This window comes from Anguilla anguilla, chromosome 14 (assembly GCF_013347855.1).
Source record: "Anguilla anguilla isolate fAngAng1 chromosome 14, fAngAng1.pri, whole genome shotgun sequence".
NCBI classification, from domain to species: domain Eukaryota; kingdom Metazoa; phylum Chordata; class Actinopteri; order Anguilliformes; family Anguillidae; genus Anguilla; species Anguilla anguilla.
The window spans coordinates 16,475,993-16,501,827 of record NC_049214.1 but is presented as its reverse complement, the minus strand read 5'-3'; the positions used below and the strand labels follow the sequence as shown (position 1 = coordinate 16,501,827).

Here is a 25,835-nt window from a genome sequence, read left to right as displayed (position 1 = left end):
AAATGTAGCATCTTTGCAGCACAGTGTAATATGTTGAAATCATAGCTGCAATGGACACTTTTTTATTTCATATTTCTAACCACTGAGGTGGTAGACAGCAAGAGATGTAGGAAAAAATATCATTTTAAACAGTATGGAAAAAGAATAGCTTTCATTAACAATTTGTAAATATCAATATAAACAGGTAACTTAAATTTCATTCTGAAGCTCTCACAAATGGCTTTTACAAAAAACTAGATTAAATTAAATGTATAAAACATTATCTGTGATGTGATACTGTCTACTGTACAAGATAATTTCTATTTAGCAAAAACAATAGTCTTTTTAATGATGTGTGAACATGATTATCAGAAGAAAATGAAAGAAGATTAAAATACTGAATTAAAACCATTGATATAATGGCCAATTAAGGCTGATTATTCTGTGATCTCTGTGTGTTACCATGTTGTAAATACATGCTGTAAGTTAAATCAAGCAGGTCACAGGCTCTGTCTAACACACTGACAGTGTTTACATGCAACCTAATAGCATAATATTAACAGAATACACAGGAATTCTCAATAGGGAATTGTCCTGTATTTCACAGTAAACATGTTATCCAGAATCAGTATTTGGAATAGAGATGCTTAGAACAGAAGTGGGACATTGCATTTATATGAAAATGATATGTCACTATCTGTTGCTCATTTGTAGTGGTATTGTTAAGACTGATTAAAGTAAATATGTCATTGCCATTGTACTTTCAACACGTAAAGGTTATTTTATTTAAGTGGTACAAGCTTCTGATTTGAGGTTCTGTCTTTTTCAAATTTGTTGTAGAATTTGCTTAGTTCACTGTTGTCTGCTTGACTTGAATGGTGTACAAAAATATTAGATGAAGAAAACAAACTAAAATTTCAGTGCATTGGAAACAGATGACAATAAATCCAAAAAAACATACTCTGAAATCCATGAATTTATACTGCATGTTTTGTTGGATTTATTTTGTGTACATGTAAATACAGTTTACAGACAATTCTGACTACATGCATGCATCTCTAAAGTTTCAAAATGACTTCTAAACTTCATAACTCATAACGCTTGCACTTTCTGCTTTGTGTTAAAGCCACGTAGTTAGGCCTCAAGACTTAATTTCCTGTGATTCTGGTCAGGATCCTTCATGGTACAAGGATCTTACACCCGGGTGAACCTGGGAGCAATTTGACAAAATGCCCCAAGTTATATAAGGATGAGCTTTGGGTTACAGGAGTGGTGAGCCATGGAGAATTATACCGCAGATTGCCTCTCCAGTGAAGATAATGTAGAGCAGTTTAAAATGCAGGGCATACAGCAACAACTGAACTAGAAAAACCTAGACTACAAAGGCAGGATTCCACAATTGGGACAACCACAGATATTCTGGAATTATGAACTGACATCCCTCAAATATAACAATGAAACACGGTCTTTTGGTATCGCCAGTTCAATTCAAAGCCAGTGTATTGATTCTGTTCAAACTGAAGTTGTTTTCAAGACCTTGGACAAAGTCTGACTTGGGTTTCATATATTTAAAACCATCAGCAGATGAATAGAAGGGCACTGCCCAGACTTCCTAGAACCATAGCTGCCTATTATGACATCACTGCTGTACATTAATATCAGGAGGCAGGGACAAGGATTCATTTTTTTCTTTTGTTTCCATGGTAACGTGAAGAACTGGGTTTTCAGGTTGAGGGACTCCCAAGGCCTGACAATAAAACAAACAGCGTGACGCCAATGACCCGGACACAACCCAGCACTTAGACCTCATTTAAATCAAACTCCATGTCACCTTGGTAGTGAAGATGTTCGCTTCTGCAGAACTGATTAAATTCCAACACCACAGGACAAATGAGCACCTTTTTAGCTAAGTGGCTGTACAGGAAGCCAGTACCAAGATGGGTCTAAATGAGTCACGGCAATAATCACAGCTGAATGGGCAACACTGGCGAGCAGACATGCCACTCCAAGGGCAATGCAACTGCAGAGGGACGTGATTAAAACCTCACTAAACTGCCCTCGCATCGTAGACATGACGAGCAAGGCCTTTGTCTGTGCTCCCATGCTATCTCACAAATCTATTGTGTTTCTTTTACCACACTACCCCCCCCCCCCCCAAAGTTTATTCAAATTGCTTCTCTGTCCAGAAGTGAATTTGTTTATGCTCCAGGTCAATGGAATAATTAATTGGAGTAATTTAATCATCATGACAGGAGCTACTGTTATGTATGGCTTTTGAAACAGAAGGTAACTTTTTCCAGTAATTTCCCAGTGAAATATAGACTTTGCACTGATAAAAATTATTTTAAATGGTTGGGAGGGGTTGTTTACCTACCCAGCAGGTGCACTGTGCCCCCCAAACACTTTATAAGCAATTACTCTTTAACTACTGCCAACTGTTCAACGTTTTTGTTATTATTATCAATCTGTTGCCTGACACCAGGAAACCATGCTTGTTTACACTGTTTACTTGCTTAGTTTACTAGTCACTCTTATTAAATATTAATTCATTGAAATTGTTTAAATATTGATGCAAATGTGTTTTATTCATTTTCATTTTGCATGGTGTTATTCATTTGTATTTTGATTGCACATGTCCAGTACCTGGACATCATAGACTGTACATGAGATTTACCTCCATTCAAGTAAGCAACACTCTTCTACCTGCTGCAGATATATTCTGGCAGTGCATTAGCCACTCATTATACCACATATATAAGTGTGTGTGTGTGTGTGTCTGTGTACAATTATATATCTATATACTAGAGAAAAGTTTTGGAGGGAGAATTATTTATTTTTCCAGACCTGCAGTGCCTGAATAGTCCCCAATGGTCAGTGGGTATCCGTCATCATCTGGGTTCACAGAGAAGAGGCCCACGCCGAAGGTTCCATACTGTGCAAAGGCTGTGCTGTTCTCAAAGTCTTCCAGGTCAATGCGTAGCTCATAGTTAGCCTGAATGGTCAGGGCATGGATGTGCTTCATACCTGAAACAGAGACAGAGGTGGACAGCAGGTCAGAGCACATCCAGCTGCTAGCAGGGCATTTAGAGTGTCCTTGGGTCAGAGCGCTCTTGAAAGCAGAGCCAATTCTATGTGGTCCGCATGCTCAGACAGTAAGGGGGACTTTTCAGTAATTGCAGGTTATCAGGTGAGCAAAATAAATAATATTATTTAATTACTCACTTGTCGAGGATGTTGTACAAACAGGTGGCTCACATGTAATGTATTAATACACCACAGTACTCTATGTATGCAATTCACATTAAGTAACATGGTCAAGGGTATAAGCAGTAATGGCCCACCGAAGTTCAAACATCCATCTGTCTGCATTCAAGGTCTCTAATCAATATGTCACACTGCTGGCATACCTATAGGACATGCTCTTTGAGCGCAAAAAAACAGAAAGGCCACAGTTTGGAGCACTTGATCTGGCATGTATATTCTTCCATAAAGCCAAATGGTCGCTGAAAATGATAACAAAAAAAATGTGTAAAAACATGAGGTCATCCTTGCTTATGACAAGTTTCCACAGCAATTAGATTATGTGCCCTTTTAAGTGGCCTTAAAGAGTTTCAAGAAAGAGTGTTATGAATGTTTCATGAATTTATCTTTCTTGATAATACACAAATCCTATACATTAGTTTTTCAGGTCAGATTTCATTAGGTATTAGATATTTATGAGGTACTATCACAAATGAAAATTAATTTTTTTGTTACATATTGTGTTACAGAACAGCCTGAGCAGAGTGGTAAATAGTATCAGTGACAAAAAAGGAAAAAAGGTAATACATAAAACCCATACTAGAGGTTAAAAAAGCACAGTAATGTAAAGCAAAAATTTATATTCCAAGTTTCAATCTTAAAGTAATAAATGTGTACTGACAAATATGAAAATGAGTTTGCCAGCACAGTTGTTTCAGTTTCCCAGTTTGTTTTATCATCACGTACCATAAAACAAGCAGATGACTGAAACAAAAAAGAAAATAATAATACAATGAAAAAAAGGAGATCCCTTTAGTTGAATTTAAATAGTATGTGCTGGTGGATTTAAACAGTTATTCAGTTCAGTTTGACTCAGTGTAAGGTAATACCATAAAGGTAGGGTAATACATAGAGGTATGTATTCCCAGGCAAATCCTTCATACTGTGCGCTGTGTATAGTGCAGGGAGATAGCAGAGTGCTATTGCAAGTTGTGTTCTACAAAGACCGAAAATTGGATTCAGTAAGTTTTGCAGCTCTTAATCTGAGGAGGCCTCACTCTGCAGATGTTGGTCAGTTCCATACACTTTTCAGACCAGTCTCCAAGCTTAGGCACCTTATAAGAGAACCACTTCGCTTTACTAAATTCCTTTTGCCCCAACCCCCAATGTATACAATATTTATTTTTGTCAGACATGGATGTCTATTGACAGTATACGGAATGGAAAAGGCTTTCGCTTAAATATAAAGTACAGCAATTACATTCAGAGCCATCAAAGACAGTTTAAGATAAAGTTAGGTTCTAAGGGATCACTGCAGGAAAATGACCTTGCTGGCAGATTCCAACAGTACATGAAGTGGAACAGCACATTATCCCTTTTTCTCCCCACTTTTGTTAAAGAGACACATTTGTTCCAGAGCTATAGCGGTAATTAAAAGGACATTTACGATAACCCTTATCAAGGTGGATCAGTATGATAGGGTGCACCACTGCAGAACGTGCTACCAGAGTCCATCAGGCATAAACATCTCTCTAATTGGATTATTCTGGAGCAACAGAGGACCAGTATACTGTCAGAAGTCATCCCAGCTTCAGGCCTTGTAAGTAACAGTACTTTTAAAACTAATAACATGGCCTCCAGTTTTACACCCGGTTTTCCAATGTCACCATTCTAAAGTCCACTAAAGAGTTGAACATTTATTGTGGTTGCTAGAGAAAGTCATACAAATGCCTTCAACTGCATTAATATTTTTATATATTCATGCTTCTGGAAATATGTATTTTATATTCAGCAATAGTTTTACTTCATAAATATTTAGCAGATAACCCAATTATGACCAATTTAATTTTAAAAATATGGATCCTGCTTCAAGATAAGTAACTGCAAATACATGTCCAAATGTATAGTAACACTTTTTAGTCAGATTAACAGAAAGTAAAAATTTTGCAACATTATGAAGGATAAAACAGTGATAATTTCAGAAGGATGCCTGATGCCTGTAATTTGTGTACCAAAGGGGTACACAAAACAAACAGGTAGACAAGGTCCTTCAAAACATCCACCTAATTCTCAAAATACCAGCCTACTTTCTGTCACCTAATATTTTCTACATAAGAAACACAAGTTTGTGTTTACCACTATACCTAGAATGCATAATATATGGGACCTGTAACAAGTTGCTGCTATACTATGGCAAGGAAAAAAACTGAAATATTGAAATGTCAAACTTATAAATAAAGAGCTCTACAAGATGCTAACATTCTCTGATATTAAATGCATTAAATCTACATCTCTAGAACATTGCTGCTTACTCCTTATCACCAAGACAGGCATACCAACAATACATCCAACTATACACTAATATCACGTTATTTGCCTACATCCCACATATTGTGTTAAATTTCCAAACGGTTAAATGATAAACTTAGTGTGAAACCAGGTGTTACAGTCAAATGAGACCAAAATCCAGATTTTTGGCTATACACACCAATGGCAGGTTTTTGGCACATTGGATGGATGCTTAATGTTGAGAAGTATATCTCACCTACTGTGAAACCTGGTGGCGTATATTTGATGTTTTGTTTTACATCTTTTGGTCCTGGGGCGCTTGTTAAGGTCAATTGGATCATCAGCAAGTACCACAATTTAATCACCTTTAAGTGCAAATATTTTCCTAATACAAATCACAGTTGACACATGGGACTTGCACCCATCCCTCCCCCACAAAAAAGAGGGGGAAAAAAATCCAAGTTGCATAAAAAAAGTCATATTACCATTATTTGAATAAATTACTCTTGTTTGAATTAAGGACTTAATGAATATTTGCTCTAGCCTGAAACTAAAATGAACAAAAATACCCACATCATCATATCTGTGAAATAGATCAAGTTTGTCTTTAAGCACTCTTTGACAGTGAATGTTGTCACTGTTGATGAGGCTGCGGTCAAAAATTACACTAAATGTGCTACACCTAGTGTGAATTGCTTGACTACATTGGGCAAGGGGTGGGCACTGTCTGCATCACAATTTTTTTCACGCTGCTTGCGGCATTCAGTCCACCGGTGAAGTGGCAACGCCGGCTATTGGAGAGAACACACGCAGGAGGGTTGTGTTTACTAATCAGCTCAGGTGCTTAAAGGGGTGTTTCTCTCCACAGTTAGGGGCTGAGACCGAGAGAGCGAGTTTTGATTTTCATTTAATTTTGTCTCGGTTTTGTTTGTCTCAGCACGAAAAACTGCCGCTGAAAAGCTGGAGGAGCTGGTCAGCTGAAAAGCGGGCCAGCTACAAACGGTGAGCTGAAAGACTGCCACTCAGTTTTACTTTCTTTTGTGGTTCTTATTTTAGTTTGTTGCTTTAGTTCATAGTTTTTTCCCAGAACCCGTGAGGAGGAAGGGTGAAGATGCTTATTTGATTTTGTGTTTGTGTGGGTGCCTCTTGCTCTTTCCATGTGGCAACCAACGGTGCATTCCCGGAACTGCCGCATCTCTCTCCCAGGGGTGTCACGCTGGGGTGTAACACTGCTTTTCTAAGACTATTTTGCAAGTTTCTGGACAGTACAACCAAAATGGTAACTATACAGTACAATACTCCATTTGCACCATTTTAAGAAAATATACACCTAAAAGAAAACAAACACTTCTTATAACATTTAAGTATTTGAAATACAAGTTAAAGAATAATCGAAAGGCCAGTCAGGGGTTGTGTTTTTTTGCCTTCGCTTCGTGTCAGGGGGTTCTTCGCCCCCCAGCGGTGGTCATTATTTCCCGAAAGCTGACCGCCTTGTAGGGAGTTATCCCTTCCATGTCGCATAACCCTACCTGATGATATATCACAAAGCAGGATTAATAAATTATAGCCAGATTGTGTGAAAAAGATTACACCATACACGTTGGTTTTGGGGGAGACAGTGACACATGTTACCCCCAATAGCTCATATGAATTAATTGAATAGTTAGTATGCTTGTGAGACTTGATGTCTGATTATATAAGACTATAGACTAGTAGGACCGACCAGCAATGTCTCTCCCCCAGATTTGAAATGAAACCTATGTTGAAGGATTAGGCTATGTCTTGGCACTGAATCTGTACTTAAAGCTTAGGAATGTAGTTATTTCATGATGTTTTTGTGACGTGACTTAATCTGGCTAACTGTCTCTTTCCCTCCATGGATCAGAGCAATCACAGAGTTCTTGGGACTGGGTCATAAATCAATATAATCTCAGCTACTCTGAAAGACTTCTTTTTCCCTTTGCAGTGATAGAATAAAGAATACTTACATATATTATAATATATAGCCTACATTGTAGCACAGAATACTTTTACTTTTTCTGTAGTCCTTAAAATCTTTTAAAACGTTAAGGCATATTGCCAAAATTATATAGGATGATTGTTGCAATGCAAAACAAAGTAGTACTTTTTAGGCTAAATTAATATAGATTTTCAGTGCTACACATCTTATGCTATTATATGTATGGTTTATTTACAGGACCATTTCCTCAAATAGCGTGTTTTCTGGCTAGAATACAACTGATTTCAAGCAATGTTCCAGAGTACAAAAGAATGATTTCACAACATAACAGCAACCTCAAGTGGACAGTGAACAGTTTTTGAACACTAAGCACAGTTTAAATCACTTAACAGTCTGCCTAAACTGAGCAACTGACATTTAAAATGGCAACTTACTCACATTAACTGCCTTCTGACAACTTAAATGTTTTAGTGGGTGAGCAACTCATTCACAAGAGGATGTTGGGCTAAAAGTAATGAGACACCAACAAGGACATCTCCACCTTAAATACACTTCAACCATCTTGCTCAGATCAATAAACAATGACATAATTGAAAATTTCAATTGAAGTAATGCAATGAAGATTGCAATGTATATTAGATTTTTAGCATACAGAATCTAGTCAACATTGATGATTAGCCAGCCTAATTTTAGTGGCAGACAGTTCCACAATCTTGTTATGACTAATTTGCTAGTTTGAACTTGACATCTATGTAGTTAGCCTAAGTATTAAACATTAGTTTACTATTTATAAGAACTAATCAGCTAATATGAAATACACTGCAAACCAAATGAAAGCAAGCTAATCAAAGTTTCATTGCAATTGACCAGCTAGATATGCTTATGCTTCATCAACTTACATTGATCACTGCCTGAAATCACACAGCAGTACTTTGGGTAGTTGAAAAAGCATAAAGCTGTACACCCTGAGTACTCAGGTATTTAATGTGCACCAAAATGTCCACATATGTAACTCAATGAATTTTGTTTTGACAGTGCCTGAAACTCTGACAGCCATAACACTAAGTAGGGAAACTGCCTGGTTATTGTGTAGATCTTGCATTAACAAATTTGACTTCAAGCCATAGCTAGTAAACTGTACAATCTAGGCTGACACACATTCAAACAACCTATTATGAGATTGGATTTTTTGACAATGAACAAAACCACATAAATGCATCATAGGATTAGTCTTATCTCAGTTTTCACTGTCTCTGCCAGTTTACTGTACTTCTCAAGACATAAAAGCAGCAACTGAACTGAATAACTGAATTATTGTTTGAGAATAACATTGTGAGACAAGCCTTAATTAGCTCCTAATTAAGAGCTCTGTGAAAATGCGTGCATGGCAATCTTGAGACAAAACAGTTTTTCTCTTATTTTATAGACCTCATAGTAAGATCCCTCTGCAAAGAACAGTTCCCACTGCATTGTAAAGGTACAGAGGGAAAGACAGTGAAAAGACAGTGCTTAATGTTGAAGGATCTGTTTAATTCAAGGCAAACAGTTTTGCATTCCCTTAATGCAATCATTATTGCGCTTTGGTGACAAACATGTCTTATTGCATTTGTCTATCTTAAACAATAAAGCAGTGATTACCAATGTGTTGCAAGTGCACATAGAAGATTGAAAATATAGTCTTTATATGTTATTATTTAAATCTATTTGGGATGATAACAGTGCAAATAAAACTGCCATTATATGACTGGATCAAGTTTCAGATCATTTAATGATAAATTTATCTTGACAAAGCTACACATTTTTAGCTGAGGGAAGGTAGCCATAATTGCAACATGCTGATTATCAGTGCCCAGAAGAGTTCTGACAGCTCTCTCTATGTGCCAGGTGATGTGCTATGAGATTCTGGAGCAGACGTTCAGGTGCTGCTACTGAACCATAAATATATCTTTGTTTTTGCAAGCATTTTTTTAAGTAAATCAACTCAATCTAACAAGGAAAGTGTTAATGAAACAAATAACAATATCTTATGTAGCTGTGGCTGTATTATAACAATGGCTGGAACAAAACTTTGTAATAACAGTGCAATGTTTATGAGTAAAACTAGCATTTCACATCTTTAGGCTATTAGGTATAGCATTTGTTTCCCAATGCATGATACTTAGTCTTGTATTGATATTGGTCAAAACAGACTTGCAGTTCTGTCATGGATATCTTGCTAGGCACTTCCTCAGTTGGTTTCAAAACTGCAGCTATATATATGACCGTAGCAAAATCATAGCAAACCTGTCTTCATTCAATTGAGTGTCTATGTATGAAAAGCCATCAATGCCAAAACTTCTTTAAAAAGTTGATTCTTCACAGTTATTTTTGTTTTTCCATTGATGGCTTTACATACCTATGGGATGTGATGCTACAAGATAGTACAATGTTACGTAAATATAATAAATATTTCATATATTAATTTTATAATGTTTTCATGTTCTCCCTGTGTATGCATGGGTTTCCTCTGTGCACTCCGGATTCCTCCCACAGTCCAAAGACATGCAGGTACAGTAGGCTAATTGGAGACTCTAAAATTCCCATAAAGTATGAGTGCGTGAGTCCCATAAAGTAGAGGCAGGAATACACCCTAGGCAGGTCATTAATCTATAACCTGCCTAGGGTGTATTCCTGCCTCTAGCCCAATGCATGCTGCGATAGGCTCCAGCACCCTCCATGACTCTGTCCAGGATAAGCGGGTATAAACAATGGATGGATGGATGCATATATTTACATCAAACTGCTTTGCTAGCTCAATGTTGATGTTACAAAGATATCTGGTGTAAAATAAGTGGCCTTATCATCCATCTTAGCTTCTCAGATTCTGCAGTCACAAGTTGATGGTTGTGTGTGCACCTCAGCTGTGACCTTGCTCAGAACCTCTCTTATCTTTTTCACCCGGCATTCTATATTGCTATAGCAACATGTCAGCTTCCAGCTGTGTAGAATGCAGTCAAACGTTGATCAGCTGTTTATGACATAAGCAACACAATAATGGCAAATGGTGCATATTTGGAATGACCGAGTCATAACACCTACTGTAAGTTAATGTAATAAAGGACATGGGGTGTGCCAACAGTTCGCCTAATTTCTGCAATTAACATGCCCAGCCAAAATGACTTTGGCCCATCCTGGTGCTGCTACTGGTTTGAAGTGTAGGAATTTTCAAAGTAAAATAAAGAGAGAGATGAGTTTTGAGTTGGAAGATCTTTCAAAGTGGAAAAACAAATACGTCTATTTAAAGCCAAAAAGGTTGACTTTTGGCCTTTAATGTACCAGCGGGTTTTATTTCTCCCAGAAACAGTTTTCACCTTTTTATGAGCACATTATCATATTTAAGATTGTTTCATCTTAATTAACAATGTGTAATTTAACTATATTGGTTTTCACTGAGGTTCCTCACAGCTGTTATGATGGCAATTTATACATCTCTGGGATAACTACTTAACTTTGTGAAGATCAAAAGAAGATTTTGGGGAAATAAAGTACCCCACGTGTCTACTATTTGATGTTAAATGTTGGTTTCCCTCTAAATTCTAAACTCTAATTCAAGCTTTAATTAATCCCCAGGAGAATTTTCTAGAGGCTCCGATTTAGAATAATTTATTGCTGAGACACTTTTCAGACAACACAGCTCTTTGCCTAAGTTAAACTTAAATGCTCAGGTATTGTCAGCAGTTAATTAAAAATTATTGTCAGGCTATTTAAACCCTACATCTATGCAAATGAAGATATAAAGGTGTTGCACCAATATGATCACGGTGGTATATTTAAAGGTGCAGTATGTAAGTTATTTGAGAACACCTTTGTTCATATTTGGTTAATTTTCCTTTATACCCCGACAGATATCAATAAATTAAATGTGGTCTCTCTGACTGCCCCAGGCTCTGAAATCAGTCGCTGAAAATTTCACAGTGCCTGAATCTTAACAACCAGAACTTGGACAGCTCTGTGCAAGGAGCCTTGCATACCTGCCTGTCAATCATGCTGTGTTCACAGTCAGTGGTGGCCTGTCCATTAGGCCATATAGGTGACCGCCTAGACCCCCGGCGTGGTTAAGGGGTGGTGTTTTATTTTTTTTTTAAATGAATGTTATTGTAGCGCTTGGTGAAAATCATTCCGGAGGGATATGACACTTCTGCTGTGTATACTGAATATAGCCAAAAGCTGGCTTTCTTAAAAAGACACATAGGTGCAGTACATGCCAAAAACACTGAGATGACTACAAGAGGTCCATAAAGTATGTTACCAATTGCTTACACTTGAAGGTGGTGCTTTGCGAGGACTATGTATTCTGTGAAGGCAACCATCACCTTACACTCACTCCAAAATGGAAAGTACAAAATGTTTATACTTCACTTATGCTTCTCCCCCTATTTATCTTGTCTTTACTTTTTCAATTATTTATCTCCACCTTCTCTTCTTTAATGGGCCATAGTACAGTGCTTTCATAGTGCAGAAGGTAAAATGCTCTCATTAACTTTTTCATTAAACATTAAGTTTTCTTCTTTTTTTGAATAAATAAATAAATAAATAATACGTGTCATTTAACTTACCCCACAGTTTAACAATGTCTACCTAGTATGACTTGGTCTAACCTTAACCTCAGGTCAGATTTATTACAAATTGTAATGTGTTGCATTACTTCATCGCCATGAGAAGCTTTCTGGCACATTGCTGCTAAGAAGATCTGTGATACTTGACTTGACTGGTTTTACTGCAGCTAATGTGTATACATGAATATGAAAGAGAATTCCCAGAGCTCATTGTATTGGGAACACTGCATTGGAATAAAGTAACAGGTGATATTTTAATATTAAAAATTTTAATGTTGTTTATTTTTACTATGAATTATATATTTTTAGCTCCACATGAATTTATGTTATAAGCTGACACATTTATCCCATAGTTGAATTTCCATTACATCACATTATATTTATTTATCAGATGCTTTTATCCAAAGCGACGTACAAAAGTGCATATCATGATCCATTTATGACAGACAATACAAGTATCAAATAACAAATCATAACTCATATCTCACATTTCTTTATTAAATGAATTCCATATCTAATCAGGTATATGAAACATTATAGTTGGTAAGATCTTACAATTAACAAGAAAAAAATACATTCTTGGGTGCATGTATGGCTCAGTGAAGAATAAATGAAAGATTATATGCTTAAAAATGAATAATTGAGCAATTAGCTTATTAAAATTGGGCATCTATAATCCATAACTAATTTCAAAGCTGGGGACTGTCATGAGAAATAAATTAATTTCACACTTGCAATTTTATACTTGGAAAGTATGCAATTTGTCAGTTTATGACTTGGCTGAATTTTATCAGGATCATGTTCGGAGACAAAACTTTCATAGCTGACATTGATTAAATCATTAGTGTAACATATTTGTGTTTTTATTTCTTGAATATTTTATTTAACAGCTAATGAGACTGAAATCAATGTCTCTGTGATTAAAAATTTAAAATCTCAGTTGGAAATTTGCTTAGCTACTAATAGGTTCAAATATTAATGATTTATCTGCTGTGATTCAGAGAGTATGCGGGGAAATCTATTTGATGCTTTAAAGGCTGCGGTTAAGATCCCATCCCCACTGTCTTGCATTGTGCCTTTGGGGAAGAGCAGAAAACTGAGCAGATCTCTACACTCGGCAGAGAAATGATTACACTTTTTTCACTTGTGACATTTCTCTGACTTAATTATTAATAATGCTTTTCTCTCTGCAATGCTGCAGGGCTTCACTTGTCTGAGGTTGTTCTTGGTAACCAAACTTCTGCCACAGCCTTTCCACTGCAGCGTTTGAGCATAAAATCACAAAGAGGAATAAAGAGAATGAGGGAAGAAAGGAGGGAGAGGAAAGGCCTAAAGACTGTGGAGAGGTATGACCACATGATCCCAGAAAAGAGGGTGTGATGTCTTTGAAACCCTATCAGGTGAATAAGATGCCGTGAACAAATAGCCCCTCTATCTTTCACTGACATCAAAGAGTGGGTTCAGGGATGTGAAAGACAGGAATAAGAATGTCAGAATTATTTATGTTCATTTTAAAAACCTGAGCTGTGCTAAAACTAAGCTAAAACATGCCATGGGCATCCAAAGAAATGCATCACTGCATTAATCCATGTAAACTTCTAGAAAGGTAATGTGTCGGGGGCAGGGAGTATCAACCTCAAAGTTTAGGCCTCAGTTGGATTTTTAACAGCTGTCCTTTTGAATATTGGTACATTTCTGTGCATGTCTCGTCCAGAATTATACCAGTCTTGAAATTCAAATGATTTAATGACCTCATCAACTGCACCCAATCACCTCTGACTAATGAGATAATGTAGTGCTTGACAGAAAATATCATTGAGCATTTCAAGCCATTTTTGTTCAAACTTTATACACAAACAGTTAAGCAAGGCAATGCCCAACATTGTAACACATTATTTTACTAAAAACAGACGTGCATAAATTGAATAATATGTTATTTTCAGTGCTCAGTGTATTTTACACACTGAACACCTGACAGTTTTGTAATGAAGAACAAAAGCCGCCTTACAGGCCTTCCTTCATACCACTGTTCCCCAATATGTTTCCTTGGCAATGTGCTACAGAGAAACGGTTGAATTAGGCAAGTGTTGTTGCTGGGTTTTTTTTTATTTACTACGTTAAAATAGCGCCTGAAATGAAAGCGATAATCCTGAGGGTGTTTATTCAACATTTACCCAATCCCTGGGGCCCCATCTTTATGTGGCAGCATAACTTTCCAATTAAAAAGTGAGAGAGGATCCAGGGGGCTCAGAACAAACAGGAAAAAATGCACTCCCCATATCACAGGATGCACTCCCCCACCACTTACACTTCAGACCCCTGACACACAAAGACTCATGGGATTCTGTGTGTAGGAGGAAAGACTGGCATGCTATAAACACCAAAATTCAGCAGAAAGGAAAATCACATTTAATGTCGATAGCGAGAATGCATTACATTGAAACGTGGCGGAATGACAGTAAACAGGACACAGGATCACCTGTCTGATGAGACCATTATCAGAGTAAGAGCTTGACCTTGGTGGATGCTTTGCTTTGTTTCCCGTATGTTTTCCTGTTCTCCCTTGTTGGTGTATTCGATAGAGATGATGATAAACACGCCCGACCCATTATCTCCCAGTGAGCCGGACTGCAGGTCACGAACGCATCTGGCCCAGCAGCGATTAAAGCAGCATGATGCTTCCTCAAAGCTCCGTTAGAGCCCTACCCTACAGCACGCTACACTGCCAACCATTAAATTACTGTCTTCTATTAACTCACTCACACACCCTGCAATCATATGATTATTAACTGCCATACAGTATTCCATCACCATCATCCTGTGATGAGAAATTACACGACAGGGACCGTCCACGGACTACCCAGCCCTAAATCATTACAAAAAATATACATAATGCATAGTGTATAATGAGTGTGGCATTTCCCACTGTTGGCAGAATATTCATGTACATGTTATTCATCACAGGCGAGGGTAGAGGGCATTTTAATGAGGGGTGCACGTGAGAAAACTTTTTTCCCCGAAAGTTCAGCCCAGGTCAAATTCCCCCAGGTTTCAGGCATTTTCATTTGTAGTCAGTCAATACCCAGGGGAAAAATGATGATACAAACTTTTCCCAGTAATAACTTCATTTAAGGAAGAAAGACCTGTAGATAAATGATGCAGCTGAGCCATCGTGCCCTCCTTCCAAATAGCCCAGGGTACTCAAATACAAAGTGGATGTAAGGAAAGTGCAGGAAGTTGAGAACTATGAGATCTTAAGTGGTACTGTTTGAGGTCCACATTTAACATCTTTTTGCTTCATCGTTTTCTATTAACAAAAGTATGGCTCCTGACCTCTTCCCTGTCTCTCCTCCTCTCCTCTGTCTGTGGTGATGAGAAAGAAATGGATCCATTGTGCTCAACGATACAAAAAGATCCATTATTATTATCTAGCCTGCCATGACACATCTTGATATTTCTTCTGCTCAAAATTTAAATGTTAATTGAATCGTCATTGTGTCATCTCCATTATTTTATAACATGATAGCAGAACTGATTGAACCAGAAAAAAACTGCTGAAATAAAACATGGAAGGTCACACTTTAAAATCTGTTGATTTGTTAAGGGTCTATATTTACAGTGCTAAAATACTGTGCTAATTTCAGTACAAAAAAAAAAACAGTAAGTATAAGGATTTTTTGTAAACAAAAACCATTACCTTTTTTTCTGTGCTGCTCTCAATCTGCACTATCTTCGTATTGCCATGTCAATCAGCCATTTTATCTGTACTTCTGGTTCATGTGTCTGATTAAACAAAATAGCTAGATGAAATCACTTGTTTTTTTCTGCATACGCTGTGAACAACAAGCATCCCACTTTGGTCTAGTGCTTTAAAAGGATGATATGAAAGGGTACATTTGATAGTATCAAAGTGATAAAATCAAATTGAATGCTCACAGGGACATCAACAGATTGCCTTGAAAGAGATCATCAGGATTTAACCCCTTAAAAAGAAATATTGAGAGAGAAAGAGAGAATGAGAGAGAGAGAGAGAGAGCTAGCACACTTATCTACTGCAGTTCACACGCAGCACAGGACATTAATATTCAACCCTGCTCTCAGGTACAACAAAATGAACATGCGGTGCTTGATGCAGATGATTGGAAACAGACTGCATGAGGGAATTACGAAAGCTACCAGTTGGCTACGCAGTTATGGAGTGAATCATGCATGTGCAAGCCAAGGTGTGAGAAATTAAAATACTTAAATCTAAGAGCACTCCTCATTAAACACATTATTAAACAGGATGGAGTGGTACAATTTGAGGGGACATACTAACTGGATGGACAGGACTGAGTGACACTATTCCACAGGACAGACTGAACATATTCCACACGGTTGACTGACACTATTTCACATAATTGCCTACCACAAATTGACATTATTAACTGACACTATTTCACAGTGTGGATTGGCACTGTTTAGAACCACTGACTGTGATGCATGTGGGTGGAAACCATATTTTTGAGAAACTGAAAAATGCATTAAAAATAAAAATTCAACAAAATAGATTAAATAGATTTCTTAGATGTCTTATATAAGCTGATCCACAGAGTGAGGAAATGATTAGTAAAAAAATTAATTAATTATATATATATATATATATATATAGGTAGGCCTACCGGTCGTATGGGAACTGGTGCCATAGTGCTACTGGGTTATGCTACCCAACCCTAATGCATGACAGCTACATGACAAGGTAGGCCTTAAAACCTTGGAATACTGTTGCAGGCTTCGTCCAGTCTCAGTATTGTTCTGCAGGCTTGCAGCTGGGTAGCATACAGGCAGGATAAATGACAGTCAATTTGAATGTTCAAAGCCATTTAAGTATGCATGCATATCTTCATGTCCTTATGAAATAGTGATATTCTAATTATATCAGAATGTTCAATACATACATTTAGGAAGATTCGCAAAGGGGGAGCCATATGGATTTCATGATGGCCGATTTATTGATTATTTGCTCAGACATTCAGTGCTCCTGCAACCAAACTATGCATGGGAACATGAATTAGGGTTGGGTAGCATAACCCAGTAGCACTATGGCACCGGTACCCATATGAAAGCATGAAGTGAAATGAGCATACATATGAACATGGTGAAGCTGTATGTATTACTAATTGTAGCATCAATTATTTACGTTGTGTGATATGTTTGATATTTTATTTGTATTGGTCATTGGCGACCACTGTTAGCCTTTGTTAATAATGCCCAACATATATGTATTGTAGGCTAACTTATAGGCCTAGCTGTTAGTGTAGGGGCATTATTAGCATACTCTGGGCAGTGTTAGCAAAGTGGCTCTTCGACCTCATACAAACTAGCCCTAAAACCCATTTTGAAAACTGTTTCAGCTCCTTAAAACAGTCAAATCCACACTACCAGAGGTTTTAAAAATGAAAACGTTTTTAAAACCCCTAAGAGGTAGAAAAACTCTTAACTGGTTTTAGCGTTAAATGTGTATATAGGACGGGTTTTCGAAACCTATCGGTAGAATAGGTTTCCTTGCGTTTTAAATAAATGACGAGTGGTACTTGCAGGTTCTGAGCTAGTTTCAAACATCTTCATAGTTAATTTCACAGTCAAACATTTTTAGTGAATCTCTATATTAGGGCTGCCCATCACAATTCAAATTGGAAAAGGGGGAGACATGTTGCAAACACATGAAAATTGTAAATCGTACCAGTGTCTTGCTTCATTTAAACCATTTTCCAAGTCTCTGTGATGCTCAAATCTGGAGTTAAATAGTCAAATAGATAACACCCCCTAAATGAGTGAGGACTGGTCAGAATTGGTATCTGCGTAAAGGGGTTAAAGCGACAACAGTTCATACTGTACCTACTTTTTAACTAGCCAACAGTAGCTACCTTGCAAACGCCACTTATACGGGCATATGTGCGTGCATACAGAATGTGTGTGTGTGTGTGTGTGTGTGTGTGTGCAGGAGATGCAAGAGGGGCTTCGGTGCATCTTGGCTTGTCTACATAAAGATTTCTGCACTCACGGAATGGGTGCAGAGCTATCTGCTAGCAGAAGATAAACAGCAATTCTCCTGTAAAGACAATCAGCCCAGCTATTAATGAAATTCATTCTGGTCGGTGGGTGCAGCGATGTTTTATTCAACGCCACAGAAGCATGTTGCACACAGATAAATCTGCCTGCTTGAAAGAATTGCCAATAAATTTACAGTACTGTAGTGCAGGAGGAGGCCTGTCTGGTATTGTGTTCTGAGATTGTAAGGAGATGCAGAGAAATTAGGCGCCAGCCCCAAACTACTTGTTTGTTCCTTACAACTGGCCATTCTTTGAATTTGAATGTGTCTGAATGAGATTGCATTTGAATGTAAACCTGCAACTATATTTCTCATAATTTGTCCATACTGCAGCTGTGTACTGCACTGTTTGAAGAATTAGACATTGTGTAATAAGAAACAGAATACATAATAACAACTACATATTTATGTATATTTCAGGACCATGTTAGGCAGGCAGTAACCAAATCTTTAACATTGCTTATTCATGACTAATATGTATTTTCACATGTATTAGAATGAGTAAGGCATCCTTAAGGAAACATATTTTTTTTCTTGATACTTCTTATGAGCACATTTTACATATAATAGCGCAATAAAGCAACACTGTTGTAATTCTATTCAGAATTAATGGAATATTAAATTTTTTACTCTAACAAAATGAAAAAATATCAAACCATTCACTGCCAATCGATAAATGAGTTAAAACGGCCATCTGCATTCCAGGCAGCAGATTAAGTATTTCTGCTTCTAAATCTAAATCAAGGACTGAAGCAAAGCCTCTAAATGTACACTATCGTGAAGGAAATCTGGCACCACTGCAGTTTAAATAGTGCCTGCGATACCTGAAATACTATACAGTGACCTTCAAACTCCAATAGAGCCAATTACTCCATATATAAAAAGATATAGATATATATATAGGCCTACTTTCTCTATATTATACAATGAATATAAATATTTTACCATTAATAAATCTGTTATTTTTACTTATTTTAGTTTCACTGCACTTTCAAGGATATAGGGTTGACAAGGACAACCTGGGACTTCCCAAATGGGATTTTTCATGCGACCACAAGTTCCCCTGAGTGAAGACAGGCTGAAATTATGAGATCCAACAACCAGTCAAAAGGTATAGCGCTCTCTCTCTGGGAACACCATGATTGAACTGCACCCATGTACTTTCAGCAAATGAAAGCAATGAAATCTCTAAACTTCTATTAGCTGGAGCTAGAGAGTGAGTTACCCCTCTAAAATGTGAAGAGTAGTCCACATTTGATTAGTCTGTGGAATTTAAGATGGATACACACAATACCGCTTTAAATATCAAGCTTTTGCATGATGTTTGGTATTGTTTTTGCCACCAGTCTTTTTATTTAGTCATGGTCTTAGTGACATTTTAGTCCTAACTTCATTTTGTGTCACATTTAATGCCCTGCCTCCAGTAAATTAAATGACTATAAAATACATTAACATACTCAGAGTGTTTGAGACAACACATCGGGTGCCTTGAACACTGCTTCACATATGCATACACTATGCATACTGTCTAGCTGCAGTGTGAACATCACTGTCACAAAGCAGCCTTAATTTTTTAAAGACAATAAAGACATTAAAGATAAATGTAAAACATGAATTAGTTTTATTCAAAAACTCATAGCTTTTGTTTATTAAACCTTGTTGATTTAAGTTAAATTCCCATAGTCCATTCTCATAACTCTCATAACTAAATTTCATGTCAGTAGCCAGTTTAGTTGCCCTTCTTTGTACTTTTTGTAATTATGAGATACTAATACATAATTATAAAAAAAACTTCTTGTAATTATGATGTTTATGAGAAAACCTCTAACTTAATAAATGAATAAAAAAAACAAGCAAACAAAAAACAAACAAACAAAAACAAATATAAGCCAGGATGTTCAAACTGAATCATCTGTTTAGAGTTCATTATTTGTACCGTTCCAAATAAGGTATTTGGCTTTGGGCACACCTCTAATTCCACTGACCTGTCATATCCTACAGCTCTGTACCTAGGTTACCTCATATGCTTTGTGTAGTAAATAAATGCACATACTGTATTTCTTTCATATTAGCCCAATAGACCTGTGCATGCACTGATAGAGTGGGAGGTCGATGCTCACTGTGAACTGTCTTTATACGTTTTCAAGGATGGATTAAACCGCTCCCGGTGACTGCTCACAGTGACAATGAGTTTCACTCCCACCCTATTTGAAAGTCTAGCCAATGTTCTCCTTTTGGCTGATGCACTATTATGCCACAATAAGCTTTGTAAAAAGTTCAACTTTGGTAATCTTTTTCAGCCGACAACACAGCATTCCTTTTATGAACTACCTTGCATTGGTCAGTGTCAGCTACCAACAGACACTTTGCTCTCACTGAAAGCCATTGAATCAAAGCATTTTTTGGATACCAAAACAATAATTTTAATCTAAAGAGATGCAAGAAATGCATAGTAGTCCTTAAATCAAGAAAAAGACGAGAATATAAAAAGGACTTGATGGTGACATCACAGTCAAGAATAATGCTGTTCAATAGATACAGTACACTGCTCCAGATAACTTGGAGAGATTCGGGGGGAAAAACCTACGAGATACAATTGGGTGGTTGTCTCTCTGTCTGCCTCACAGTTTTATAAAATCTTTTTACAAACCTATGATGTTTGATGCAACACCAATAAAAGAGGTATACAGCAATGTAAAAAAATAAAAATAATAAAAGGGGTATTTCAGCACAAAAGTCACATTCCAATTTTCCAACCTCCAGTTAAAATAAAAAGATTAAATAATAAAAAGAAAGCCTCTGCCTTTCAAAACAGGCATTTGAATTTTAGAAACCCCTGTACATGTCAATCCTACTTCTGTTTACTTGAAATCAGGCAACCTTTTTCCACCTTATACTCCCTTGGGCCAAAAACACATATGTGATAAAATAAGAATCTCTGTTATTGCTAGCACTTGAGCTCAGTTCACAATCACTGCGGATCCTGCAGATCTCTGCTGTTGTAGCAGCATTCAGGTTGCCTGACAGAAAGTGCTGGGAATCATGGAAGGTAGTTTTGAATGCTTAATAATTCATTTCATTTTTTCTGGCAGACCCTAACTGAATACGTGTCTACTTTCTTTTAATAATTAATCTCTGAACTGAATTTTTTATTTTGTGAGGATTTATATATTTATATAAAAAGATATGGCAGCAGGTCCTTGGATTTAGTCTCAAAAACAAATTTGTTTTCAATCGCATTTGTTTACCAGTAACATTTCAATGCCTTTACTATCATTTAGCAAAAATAAAACCAAAATTAAGACATGTCGACACATGCCCTAACACACCACATGCAAAGGAAACATTTCAAAGGCCCCGATTAGCCCAAATATTGGATTTAATTAGATAATACATTTGGACAATGTGATGTGACCAGAGGCAGGCTTTACGCTCAATGTCCATGAAATATTCCTTATGAGTTGAAGGATCACATGAGCAGAATATGCGAGGCAGAGCATGCAAGGGAAAGGAAAATACATTTGTCAGCAGTATTTTTTCTATTATAAATTTCAAAGAAACATCAATTGAATTGAGAAACAGAAGCAGCGGATTACAAATGAGAGGACAGAATGTGTTTAAGACAGGAGGGCATGAGTCAAGTTGAGTGGGAGTTAGATTACCATCAGCACACAGGAAAATATCCGTAATTATAATGTTGTGTCCTGCAGGACTGCAGGTTTTTGGTCACAAATCTCTAAAGGTTCAGGAGGTTCCTGACGTAAAATAGGGGAGGAGAAAGTCTGGGTTTTTACACTTTATTTATTTTTAAGCGAGTGGCTTATTTATGGGTGTCTGTGGGGTGCCGTCTCTTTCCTGGCTAAACCTCTGCACAATGCGCAGCCGTCATAATTCACGTTCGTGACCAATTCCGAGGGGATAGAAAAGCCACAGGAATTCTATTGTTCACGCGTCTCAGGACAATGCCTCAGCAGCACAAGATGCATTGTTTTCCTGAACACACGATCAAGGCCTTTGAATGTCTATCTGCAGAAGGAACGTGAATCACAAATATTGCTAAGTATTAGGACACTGTTATAATATGCATTGGGGATGCACACTAATGTCCTTCAGATGACTGGACAAATGCGAGATGCTTCCCAACAAACACCATGTATCAGCGTTACGCATCGCTCTGTCTTGTGATGGAGGCATGCCCTTTATCTGTGTCTTTCCTTATCTTGGTACCGCCCTCCTCCTCCCCAAACACACACATGCAGATGCACACTAGGCGACAAATTCATCATGACATTCATTTATCAAGCTTATGCACAAGTCAATAACAGACCCACGGGTGATAAGACCAATTGAAACTAAAAATGGACTGAAATCTTGTTGCACAGTCCTGAGCCAAGGCCATGGCGCTACAGCGCCTTTCTGCCATTAATGAACTTTGAACCAAGGGACATAAAGCATATAGCATGCATAAAAGGACATGAAAGGTCACTGCTCCCTTGTGTGATCACAGGGGATGGCACCTCTAAGAGATGCAAGTGCATGCACAAGTGGTTTCCTTTAATCACAACATGAGAGTGGCTGGTATGCTACAAAAATGTTTACGTTCATCTGGGGTGTGCAAGTGAATCTGAACTCTGACCCAACACGCAACAGCCTCTCATGAGGTTTTTGCCTCATTGTATCCAGAACCTTTTAGTTCGAACCACCAAGAACAGACTCCACATTATCACTGCACTCTTCTACGATTCAAATGGGTTGAGATGTGCAGTCACATACATCAAGGAAAAAATTGCTTATCTAAGCTTATGGAAATCGACAGGGCTTGAAATTTGAATGTAAAACAAAAAAGGTGTGGGCAGGAGAGACGGTGTCTGCACATCTGTGTGTGTGTTAGAGAGAAAAATAGAGAAAGAAAAGTGCAGATAAAAACTGAGTAAAAATAGGTTGGTAGTTTCACACCACTAAGTTGAGTATGCACCTGCTCACAAGCTCAATTTAAAGAAAGACAAATGTTTTTGCCCAAGGGCCCTCCCTTATCTTTCCATGTTCTCATAAAACCAAAATCTCCCTATTTTCTCATCATGCCCATGGGTTTGTTGTGTAAAACTGTTCTTACCCCATAACTGTAAACTTTACATGGATCCAGGATGGTGGTTGCTATAAATCTCAGTTTAATTATCAGTAATCAAACCAGCAATAGAATTCCTTTTTCCACCCCGTTAGCATTTTGAACAATTTGTTCTTCTTTTCAGTGACCTGCTATCTTTTGCATCTGTTTACTCACCCATCTTTATAACAAATATAATTTTACTGAAATCTATGCTGTAGCAATAGCACTAAGCCATGACACTTGCTTAATACCATTTTCTTACTATCTAAAATGTTTTAAAACATGCAAATGCGACACTTTCCTTGGCTATTTGCATCAGAAATGATGGTACACTTGATACAGATTGTGCATGACACTTTCGATTTCATTCATCATTCAGTTGACTGTTCAGTCCGTAACTAAGGTTTTTCTCTCTCTGAGGTTGTACTTTACATCAAACTTGCACTGAAGGTCAATTTTATATTTTCTAGGGAAATACATTCAGTAAGTGTTTGACAATTAACACCAGGGAAAGTATTCTGCTGGGTCAATCAAACACAAGGCAAGCCAATGGTTTTTCCAAGGCAGATTTATGAATGTACGGCACGCTTTACCCAAGTTTAATTTTCTCATGGAACAATACTTCAATACCCGGTAGCACCAGCTAGAATAAGTCAATACTACCATGTCTATTTCCCCGTTGCTGCCACTCACTGAGGAATGTTCATTCATTAACATGCAATTAAAAAAAGAAATCAGAAAGAGTGAATTGAATCACTTGTGCTTATATCCTCAACTCGTCGGTTCTTTAATGCATGCTGTATGCCATCAGCACCTTCGCTAGATGAATTATGCAAGAGAGGGAGGATGCTCTGTACCATGACAGCAACAAAGAGAGTCTTAGCAAAGCATTCCACATCAGAGGGATTTTTTTATCGAATGGCCTTCCTCCCCAAAAAACCTTAAAGGCAAAAATTCTTACCATCAGTGCCAGTTAAAACATTGACTCCACTGATAAACCCTGTTTGAAACTGTGTTTAAGCAATAACTAGCAAGGAACGTGGCAATCAGACTGTATTTTACACTGTGAGGGCAGAATGTACACTCTGTGAAACTAGCACCGATGTCCAATTATTCTGGTGTGTTGACATTGCAATTCTCTTTTGTCGCTTCAGCACACAATATGTTCTACAGTGTATCTGTATATGTGTGTGCGTGCATGCGCTTGTGTGTGTGTGTAAATGTGCAACTCTGTATGTGTTTTATATGAGTATCGCAGTAGACCTGCATTGGAGGGGTTATACTCCTGTATGAAATGCAACTCCCCTGAGAATCTTTCGATTATTACCAAGTCAGCCATCACATCTAGGAGGCAGATCAATACCCCATAATAATACATGGATGTGCACGCTTCATGTCATGAATTAATTAGTGCGTGCGAATTTCATACGTGATGGCGGGCCCTTCCTGTCAGAATGCAATCATTAGCAATTTCTCTTATGACACTGTGCCCCCTACTTTGAGTGGGATAAAGCTGGTGTGCAGGGCCCTGCTCCATCCCAAACCTTCCCGTTTCCCATTAATGAGGTGACAGGATCACCTGTCTGTTAAAACGGAAAAACTGCAGGGCCGTATTGATTTATTAAACCCACCCCTCACTGTAATTTTTGCAAGATGCTGGCCTCTGACCTCACTCTGTAGGCTTTGGCAGCAGTGCAAAGCTGCTGGTCAGTTCGATAAAATATTATAGGCTTTGTTGTTGACGTGAGCCCGTGAAAGCTTTCTGGAGGGCACAGTGATATGGGTGAGGGTCAGATCAGTGCAAGGGCACTGGATCATATTGACCGATAAAAATCTGTTTTTGTTTACTAATAATTTCATTCTTCTGTGAACTCATGGTGGGAGATTCAGGAGAGTACAGTGACTTTCAAAAGTATTACCACTTTCACATCTTTTCCCCTATGGAATCATGATATTTTTAAATAATGAAATTATCCTAATCTATTACATGCTGTCAAAGCTATATTTGCTATAAACAGTAAATAATAAATAATAACTGTTGTCAAGATTACATTTATTACATTTTCCTGAGTGTGAGATCAAGCTGATAAAGAAAAATGGGCCTCATTCATGAAACATGGGTGTGATCACAACTGATCGTAAACTCCGTATAAGAACGTTTCCAAGAACATTTCAGCATTCTTCATTTTTTTCTTATCTGTATTTGTTCATGGCTGTTTCCTTATGCAAATCACATGAATAGGATTGCGCATACATTTGGCAAACAGCCAGAATTCAGCATCTCATACACCTGGGATATGCACAATAACAAAGGTCTGCACATGTGTCATGAATCTCATATTGTTTCTTCGTAGGAATATTTTAAATAAAAAAAGTAAGAATAATTTTTAAAAAGTTTAGCAAATGAGGCCCAATGATTTGTTTGCTGTGGCTTTTATAGATTATCTTTACCTAGGCTACCAGAAATTCCAGATTGTAGTGTATATTAGAAAATGTATTCAAGTGCAGCTTTTGTCAATTATTGCTGTTAATCTTGTGGAACCTACTAATTCATGTCAATTCAGTTCAATTTTA

The 25,835-nt window shown here is 37.5% G+C and overlaps 1 protein-coding gene across 2 annotated transcripts in view; it reads right to left on the bottom strand.

Annotated features, from left to right (window-relative positions):
* fibcd1 (fibrinogen C domain containing 1) overlaps positions 1 to 25,835 on the bottom strand; it is a 109,470-nt gene that overhangs the window by 8,147 nt on the left and 75,488 nt on the right. For both annotated transcript variants that reach the window (XM_035392415.1, XM_035392416.1), the window contains one exon: positions 2,824 to 3,003. In XM_035392415.1, coding sequence (XP_035248306.1) covers positions 2,824 to 3,003 — 180 coding nt within the window. The remainder of the gene's footprint in view (positions 1 to 2,823; positions 3,004 to 25,835) is intronic.